Here is a 10,041-nt window from a genome sequence, read left to right on the forward strand (position 1 = left end):
CCAAGATCCAGATCAGAAACTTCTATCTCCCAGCCTCCAGATTAGGGTCATTGGTGAGCCTTCCAATTCTGGATTGTAGCTCATTCCAAAAATAGTCAAGTTGACAACCAGGAATAGCCACTACAAGGAATTTCTTTAAGGGATTTATTTGTTTCCTCTTTAAGAGCTTCTACCTGTTCGCCTGTGTTTTCCTGTATTTCTTTAAGTAAGTTATTTATATCCTCCTTAAAGGCCTCTATTATCTTCATGAGATGGGTTTTTAGGTCAGCATCTTGCCTTTCAGGTGTATTGGAGTATCCAGGGCTTGCTGTGGTGGAATAACTGGGTTCTAATGTTGCTCAGTAGCATTGGCTTCTGTTGCTTATGTTCTTGTGCTTGCCTCTTGCCACCTGGTTATCTCTAGTGTTAACTGGCCTGGGTGTCTCTGACTAGAGCCAGTCTCCTGGGAGGCAGGCTGTTCAGTTTTTGGTTAGGGGAACCTCCTGTGTCCCTGGTTATGGTGGGCTTTCTGAAAGACTGGCAGACTTGGGGGAGTGAGAGAGGAGCACACTGATCTGCTCCGGTGGAGGTGTAGACTGGAAAGGAGATGGGGTCTGCACAGAGGGGAGGCCCCCATCTGCTGGGCTCCGTGAGGTTCCCAGTCGGGGTGGTTATTTGGGCAGGAGTCTCACCTGTGTCCCTGGGAGACCTGCAGATGTGGGGTGAGTAAAGGAGCAGACATGCCAATCTGCCCCTGTGGAGGTGAAGGCAGGAAGGGAGATGGAGTTCACTGAGGGTCAGTTTTCATCATGTCTGATTTCTCTACTATTTTAAATGTAGTACTTAAATTAAGGAGTAAAAACACAGTTTTCCTGAGTCAGACATGGTGGTCACTCTAGCAGACAACATTTAACTTGTAAAAGTACCATTGACTACTGAGTAGAATGGATTTTCCACCTTTGGGCCTTACACAGATGTATGGTGTCAGATGCTAGCTTGGTGAAAGGTGCATAACTTTGGGTGCTGGTTTTGTGTGTGGACAGTGTGAATAAATGCTTTCTTTTCCCTTTGCCAGGACTCTCTATTCGGAGCGTGTGCTGGAAAGCTGACCGCCTTCTAGCAGGAACCCAGGACAGTGAGATATTTGAAGTCATCGTTCGAGAACGAGATAAGCCAATGCTCATCCTTCAGGGCCACTGCGAGGGGGAACTGTGGGCTCTGGCATTACACCCCAAGAAGCCTCTGGCTGTGACAGGCAGTGATGACCGCTCTGTCAGGTGAGGCTCCACCATACCCTCATGGACTTCCTGGGGGTAACATATTTCTTTTGCTCAAATATGTTTGTGATTTAAGGATAAACTGCAGCATAGGCACACACACTTTCCAAATGGAAGCTAGGGTATTTAGCTAGCATTAGTTGGCTTCTTAGCGTGTTGTTGTTGTTGTTGTTGTTGTTATCTTTTTTTGCTTCATCTAAAGTCATGAAAATCTTTTCAAACGTGAAAATGTGTGAGTACCACTTAGGCTTTCTTCCAGTTGTCTTTTTAATTTGACAGAAAAACCAAACACATAACTCTTTGGTAAGACAAGATTTCTTTCCCATTCATGTACTTGCCCTTCTGTAGGGAATTGCTAAACCATTTTAGGATTTAATTAGACTCTCATCCTTCATGATACTTTCAGATCTGATTTCAAAGTTGTCTTCAACACATGAGCAAATTATTTCCTTTTTGCAAGTTCTGAAATGAGAGTTTAGACATTGTCATCAAACAAAAGAGAATGCTAATTTCTGAGGCAATGTGTAATTTTGTCAGGACTTGAATGGTTCTTGCTATTGGTCATTTATTCTTTAAATGTACAATATTGGGTAAAAATAATCAAATTAAGCAAGCCTTTAATATTCTGACAACTGTTATATTTATTTCATACTGCAATGTGTTTAGAAACTTAAAGCACTCAACTCCTTTCACAGGAAGGATTGAGAGTGATCATTTCATGTATATATTTCATGTATATATTAGTGTTTCTGAGCTTTAGAAACTAAAATAGAACCATGTAAACTATGCTAAAGGTCCTTGGCTTTTCCCACTTACTCTATAGGTTTATATAACTCTCAAAGCATAGGATGCTCAATTCTGTGGTTTAGTTCCTACCAAATGTGTAAACCTTATTAATTTCAGACTGGGTAGAAATAGCTATAGTTCTTCACAGGCAACATAAATGTTTAGTTGGATATGCACCTCTTTGTTTTCATTTTATTTTTTCCCTCTGAGCACTTTCAAAGCAGCCAAAACAGTGCCCAAAATTAACCAAATTCCAGTGACTGGTTCTTACTCATCCAAGGGAAACAGTTCATGAAAGTCCTTGATTTTTATATTTTTAGACTTAAGCCTCAGAGTTGTAAATGTGCTGAGGTCCTCTGGCTGGCAGAATCTGTAGTATTCTCTCCTCAGCAATTAGTTCAGTGAAACATCTGAGTGTATTTTTGCAGAACTTTGAAGTAAAAAGGGTAGAAGCCATGCGTTCTTGAGATAAGCTTAGAAGCCTTAGGGAAATAGTACAACCGACAAGGGAGTGGCCGTGCCTTCATTCTGCTAAAGGAAAACTTCCATTGCTTACAGCATGGAGTCACAAAAAATGGATGAGAGATTATCCTGAGCTTTAGGTTGAAGATTTCAGGCTTCCTAAGGGACCAATCAGGCACTCACTGTGAAGCTCCTCACATCTCCCAAAGGCTGGGTGCACTTAAGGAAACTGCCACTTGGTACTTACACTTGTTTCAGAACTGCACATTCTTGGTTCTTCTGGCAGACATTTATTGTATATGAAGAGAAGACTGTCTTAAGAAAGCTTTCACAGGGCCAGATAGATAGCTTGGTGGGTAAAAACATCAGCTGCCAGTACTGATGACATGCTCAGTGCTTGAAAGTTACATAGTGGAAGAAGAGAATCAATTCAGCATATATCGCCATTATCACCACCACCACCACCACCACCACCACCATCATCATCATCATAAGATAATCTCTTACAGAAATCAAAGGCCACAACTACAACTAACACAGAAGCTGTTATTTGTATATTGTAAATATTTCCTCTGGGTTCACTGAGCTTAGGGTACCTGGGCTAAGTATCTGGAGCTAGGAACCCTATAGTAGTTTTACCCAAAGCTCTGTGAACTGTGCTTGCCTCCTGGCCCTCCACCAGAAACTGTACATTTTAGCTACCAACATCATAAAGCATTGCCCTATAAATAGTGGCCCATCAGTACAGGCCTGGGGCTTCTAAATGATAACCATGAGTAAGTTCTAGGGCTATACAAGAGACGTCACTTGTTCATATATCTCAGACACCTTCTCTCAAGCACCAGGGAAGCCAGCAAATATGATATGCATTTCTGTCTACATATGCTTAAGAACCAACTACTTGAAACTTTTCATGAGTGCTTAAGAGAAACTAACAGTGACCACATGTCCTATCTGCTTTTCTGTCAACTTTACACAAGCTAGAGTCATCTGAGAGGAAGGAGCCACAATTGAGAACAGCTATAAATAAGACCCAGCTATAAGGCATTTTCTTAATTAGTGATTTGTGGGGTAGGGTCCAGGCCAAGGAGGGTGCTTCTGTCCTTGGGCTGGTGGTCCTGGGTTCTATAAGAAAGCAGGCTGAGCAACTTCTGTGAGCAGCCCAGTAAGTAGCCCGCCTCCATGCGTCTACATCAGCTCCTGCCTCCAGGTTTCTGCCCTGCATGAGTTCCTATCCTGACTCCCTTCAATGATGGACAGTGCTGCAGAAGTATAAGCTGAATAAACCCTTTACTCTCCAAGTTTTCTTTGGTTGTTGTGTTTCATCACAGCAATAGTAACCCTCCTAGCTAAGACATAACACTAGCAGTCCCTCTCCTTGGAGCATGGTTTACAGCCATTGGCATAAATACAGGACAGTTACTAATTTTCAAAGAAGACATTTTGTAAAGTGGTGTTTATATCTTCTGGTCTGTGGATCTCAAAATCTTTGCAAATGTAATTTCACCTCATATTTCTTGCTGAGTTTTTCAAATGATGAAAGTGGCCCAAAGATAAACAAAACACTTCCACAGGGTTTCTGACAGGCCATGATGAAGGACGCAAGTGTGAGGTTACCGTGCTCTTACTGTTGTCAGTGTGACGAGCAGGCTCCCTGCCCCGGGCTGGCAGATGGCTGACAGGTTGGCTTGCTCTTTATTCTACTCTGTTCTTTTTTTTTTTTTTTTTTTTTTTTTTTTTAAATGGGTTTTTCTTTTTTTTTCCCAAATAATTTTTTTTTTTTTTTTTTTTTTTTTTCATTTTGCGAGACAGGGTTTCTCTGTGTAGCCCTGGCTGTCCTGGAACTCACTCTGTAGACCAGGCTGGCCTTGAACTCTACTCTGTTATTGATCCTTAGGCTGTGGAGTCTGGCTGACCATGCCTTGATTGCCCGCTGCAATATGGAGGAAGCAGTTCGTAGTGTATCCTTCAGCCCGGATGGATCTCAGTTGGCCCTAGGCATGAAGGACGGCTCTTTCATTGTCCTCCGAGTCAGGTACATTCAACACTGAAAATACTTTGAGATGTACCTTTGCTAAAAATTAAAGTGTATCCTGGTCATAAAATGTGTCAGGCTGATAGGAAATCTCTTACCTGTGATTCTGAAATCCCAAACCCTGAAGATCCTGACCTCTTTGGTAAACTATTTGGAAGCAGAGCCAAACCTAGGGACCTGACGTGAGCCTGACTACGGTCTTCAGTCTCTTCATAGAAGCAATGTGGTGTTTGATTTGCTGCAAAAAAATACTGGTTTGTTTTTTTTTTTTTTAATAGGACAGGATCTCACTCTGTAGCGCTGTCTGGCTGTTTTGTTGGATGCACTCTATGTCTGTTTTAGAGTCGATGACTCCACCTTCAGTGGCGCAGGGGACCTGCAAGTCATAATCCTGCCTCTAGTTAGGGAAAAATCAACCCCAGTGAGCTTTCAGATATGAGCAGAAATTAATCTTAACATAATTTGGCCAATTTTATGCTCCAGTGGCTGACCATACATCCAAAAATATATGGCAGCACATATTGCACCTGGTGGATTTTTTAAAAAGATGGCACAAAGACGGTTCTGCTGGATTTGAGAGGGGTTGGGAGAAGAGGAAAAAATGATCAAAATATACTATGTATAAATTTTTCCAAGGATTAATAATTTAAGAAAGAATTTGACCGAAAAAATACAAAATGTTTTAGTGATCTGGCATATTCATTATGATCCTTCATGGTGAGAACTGAGAGATTGAATACCATTTTCACATTTTAAAAGCTAGTAATTTTCTTCCTTTTAGACTTAGGAGTAAGTCTAGGGAGGGGGGAATAGCTCGGTGGTTAAGAGCACTGTCTGTTCTTCCAAAGGTCCTGAGTTCAATTCCCAGCAACCACGTGATGGCTCACAGCCACATATAACGGGATCTGATTCTTCTGTCATGCAGACATGCAAACAGAGTACTGATATACATGAATAAATAGACTCATTCTTCTTAAATAACAAATAAGTATAATAGTTGTTTATCTTTTTTTTCTCCTTCAGACAGGATCTCATTATATCATTATATAGCCCTGTCTGGCCTGAAACTTAGTATGTAGATGAGCTGGCTTCCAGCTCTCAGAGGTTATTCTGCTTCTGCCTTCCAAGTGCTGGAATTAAAGGCATATACCACCATATCAGCTCTCTTTTTTTTTCTATAAAGATTTATTGCACTGAATTTATGCCACAGGACACTGGACACTGAGAAAGAGGTCCACCCAGGTCTTTGCAATCCAAGACAGTTAGTTACTTTTCTTCTCATTTTAAAAGCATAAACAGAAATTTTTTATACTGTTTTTTATTTTTACTTATTTTTACTCTAATTTTGATATGTTTTGACTTTCTCTGTGGTACATTTTAAGTGGCTTTTAAGTCTAATTTTTAAATAAAGATTTCAATAATATATAGTTAAACATGAAAGCAAATATTCCTTGTGTAAGGATTGTTATATTTATCCTGAGGGCACAAAATATTACTTAAAATGTTTGTTTTACTTTTTATAAGCAGGATATAAGTTGTAAGCATGTTATCATTTTATGAATATAAATATTTTAGTTCCTGTAGGATTTTTCTTTCTTGATGACACACACCTTTTAAAATAAGACTTGGGTTTTATATTTCTCAATTTTCTATTTGTCATTTTGTATTTTATTCTTACAGAGATATGACAGAAGTCGTCCATATCAAGGACAGGAAAGAAGTCATTCATGAGATGAAATTCTCCCCAGATGGCTCTTACCTCGCAGTAGGATCCAACGATGGCCCTGTAGATGTCTACGCTGTTGCCCAGCGCTATAAGAAAATAGGAGAATGCAACAAGTCCCTGAGTTTCATCACACACATCGACTGGTCTCTGGATAGTAAATACTTGCAAACCAACGACGGTGCTGGGGAGAGACTGTTCTACAGAATGCCATGTGAGTCCTAGGTAGATGGTTATGCTTGTGGTAAGTGCTCATGAAAGCAAACCTGGAACCACACACAGAAGGGTAGAGAATGTCCTATGACCTCAGGGTAAGGAGTGTTCTCTGAGACAAGATCCCTAAATAATAGCCCTCAGAGAAAACATTAGTGAGTCGGGTCATGTTAATAATTTATATTAGGAAAACACAAGGAAGACTTAAAGATAAAGCCTACAGGGAGCATACTACCTATGTTGTTCTAAGGGGTAAAGGATATATACAGCAGCACTAAAGGCCCATTTTAATTATTTAGACTGACTAAAGTATATCAGTGTTACACGGTGAAAGAGGAAGATGCACAATGCTGTTAAGAACATGCGCAGAACTGTTTGCTGTGATTGCAAGAACTAAAACCATAGCAAGTTTCTAAGCAGCGATCTGCGTGAGGAGAGCCTAAAGTATGTAGTCACAGACAGTAATATCACAGTAACTAGTCCAACTTGTGTCAATATGGATCGGTCTCAAAAGTGTAATGCTGAGCAAATAAATGCAAATGATATGCACAGTGGTCATTTATATAAAGTATTATGATATTAAAACAAGTTCACATATAATAGCCACTTACATATAGAGAAAATGGTTTTTAAATGTATGGGAAAGTTTAGCATTTAATTCAGGGTATTGGTTGCCTCTAAAGAAACAAAAAGAAATTAAATTAGGGATGAGTGTCCAGTGGATTTTAAGTGGTTATAATATGTTCTTAAAATTGTGTTATAAAGAGACTGACTAAGTGACTCATCACATAAAGGCAGTTACCATGCAATACTGGTGTGCCGAGTTTAATCCTCAGAACCCCACACTCACACACCCTACCATGCAGGTGGAAGGAGAGAACAGACTCCATCAAGTTGTCCTCTGACCTACATACACACACACACACACACACACACACACACACACACACACACACCCTACCATACAGGTGGAAGGAGAGAACGGACTCCATCAAGTTGTCCTCTGACCTACACACACACACACACACACACACACACACACACACACACACACACGCACGCACCTTAATAATAGTAACAAATAATTTTCTGTGATAAAGACCAGTAATATTCATTGAAACTCAGTGCTACAAACACTTGCTCCTTATAGTACTCTGTCACCTTCTGCATAATTGAAATATTTCATCACTTTTAGAAAAAGATGACCTAAAATTGTTGTTCCATGAACTTTCGTGTGGAGTCCATGACTGCTTTGTTCCATGCCCAACCTTTTTCTTTTTTTTTCTTTTTTCTTTTTTTTAATTGGACATTTTATTTATTTACATTTCAAATGTTACTCCCTATCCAGGTTTCCCCTCTGCAAATGCCCTATCGTATCCCCTCTTACCCTACTTCTATGAGGGTGCTCCCAAACCCACCCACCCACTGCAGCCTCACCACCCTAGCATTCTTCTTCACGGGTGCATCAAGCCTTCACAGTATCAAGGGCCTCCCCTCCCACTGATGCCAGACAAGGCCACTTCAGCTTATTCAGCCCTTCCCCTAACTCCTCCATTGAGGTCCCTGTGCTCAGTCTGATGGTTGGCTGTGAGGATCCCCATCTGTATTGGTCAGGCTCTGGCAGACCCTCTCAGGAGACAGCTGTATCAGGCTCTTGTCAGGAAGCACTTCTTGGCATCCACAATAGTGTTTGGGTTTGGTGTCTGCATATGGGATGGATCCCCAGTAGGGCAGTCTCTGGATGGCCTGTCCTTCAGTCTCTGCTCCACTCTTTGTCCCTGCATTTCCTTTAGACAGGAGCAATTCTGGGTTAAAATTTTGGAGACAGGTGGGTGGCCCCATCCCTCAACTGCAGGGGTTGGGGGATGCCTAACCTCTGGATATGGTCTTGACAGATTCTCCCTCCCCTTTGTGTGGTATTTCAGCTAATGTTATTCCTGTGGGGTCATAGGAAGCTCTTGCTTTCCTGGTATCTGGGACTTTCTGGTTGCTATCCTCAGTTCCCCACCCCCATTGCTACACACCTCTATTCAATTTCCTGACCCTCTGTACATCTCCTCCATATCCTCCTATACCTGATTCTTCCCCCCTCTTTTTTCCCTCCACATCTTCTCTTCCCCTCAAGTCCCTCCCACCCTCTACCTCCCTTGATTATTTTGACCTCCTTCTAAGTAGGACTGAAGCATCCACTCTTTGGTCTTCCTTCCTCTTGAGCTTCATGTAGTCTGTGAGTTGTGTCACGGGTTCCACGCTCTTTGCCTAACATCCACTTATCAGTGAGTACATACCATGTGTGTTCTTTGTGACTGAGTTATCTCAGTCAGGATGATATTTTCTACATCAATCCATTTGCCTGAGAATTTCATGAAGTCGTTGTTTTTTAATAGCTGAGTAGTATTCTATTGTGTAAATGTACCACATTTTCTGTATACATTCTTCTGTTCAGGGACATCTGGGTTGTTTCCAGCTTCTGGCTATTATAAATGTGGCTGCTATGAACATAGTGGAGCATGTGTTCTTATTACATGTTGGAGCATCTTCTGGGTATATGCCCAGGAGTGATATAGCTGGGTTCTTGGGTAGTTGCATTTCCCTGATGACTAAGGATATTGAACATTTCTTTAGGTGCTTCTTGTCCTTTTGAGTTTCCACAGTTGACAATTCTCTTTTTAGCTATGTTCCCCATTTTTTTAAATAGGGCTATTTGGTTCTCTGGAGTCCAACTTCTTGAGTTCTTTGTATATATTGGATATTAATCCTTTATTGAATGTAGGATCAGTAAAGATCTTTTCCTAATCTATTGGTTGCCTTTTTGTCCTACTAACAGTATCCTTTGCCTTACAAAAGCTTTGCAGTTTTATGAGGTCCTATTTGTCGATTCTTGATCTTAGAGCATAAGCTATTGGTGTTCTGTTCAGGTAATTTACCTCTGTGCCCATGTGTTCAAGGCCTTTCCCCACTTTCTCTTCTATTAGATTAAGTGTATTTGGTTTTATGGGGAGGTCCTTGATCCACTTGGACTTAAGCTTTGTACAGGGAGATAAGAATGGATCAATTTGCATTCTTCTACATGATAACCGCTAGTTGTGCCAGCACGATTTGTTAAAAATGCTGTCTTTTTTCTACTGCATGGTTTTAGCTTCTTTGTCAAAGATCAAGCGACCGTAGGTGTGTGGGTTCATTTCTGGGTCTTCAATTCTATTCCACTGATCTACCTGCCTGTCCCTGTACCAATAGCATGCACATTTTATCACTATTACTCTATAGTAGAGCTTGAGGTCAGGGATGGTGATTCCCCCAGATGTTATTTTATTGTTGAGAATATTTTTCACTATCCTGTGTTTTTTGTTTTTCCAAATGAATCTGAGAATTGCTCTTTCTAACTCTATGAAGAATTGAGTTGGAATTTTGATGGGGATTACATTGAATCTGTAGATTGCGTTTGGAAAGATGGTCGTTTTTACTATATTAATCCTGACAATTCATGACCTCATCATCTGAGGTCTTCTTTGATTTCTTTCTTCAGAAACTTGAAGTTCTTGTTGTACACATCTTTCACTTGTATG

The 10,041-nt window shown here is 40.8% G+C and overlaps 1 protein-coding gene and 1 non-coding gene across 2 annotated transcripts in view; one reads left to right on the forward strand and one right to left on the reverse strand.

Annotated features, from left to right (window-relative positions):
• Nucleotides 1–10,041, forward strand: part of Eml6 (EMAP like 6) — a 271,194-nt gene that overhangs the window by 151,028 nt on the left and 110,125 nt on the right. Inside the window, exons 8-10 of the mRNA XM_021210974.2 lie at nucleotides 1,055–1,256; nucleotides 4,402–4,539; nucleotides 6,220–6,476. Coding sequence (XP_021066633.1) covers nucleotides 1,055–1,256; nucleotides 4,402–4,539; nucleotides 6,220–6,476 — 597 coding nt within the window. The remainder of the gene's footprint in view (nucleotides 1–1,054; nucleotides 1,257–4,401; nucleotides 4,540–6,219; nucleotides 6,477–10,041) is intronic.
• Nucleotides 5,723–5,844, reverse strand: LOC115065300. Its single transcript, XR_003845084.1, has one exon. It is a non-coding gene; the product is annotated as a small nucleolar RNA SNORA81 (small nucleolar RNA).

The sequence above is a fragment of the Mus pahari genome, chromosome 13 (genome assembly GCF_900095145.1).
Source record: "Mus pahari chromosome 13, PAHARI_EIJ_v1.1, whole genome shotgun sequence".
Lineage (NCBI taxonomy): Eukaryota > Metazoa > Chordata > Mammalia > Rodentia > Muridae > Mus > Mus pahari.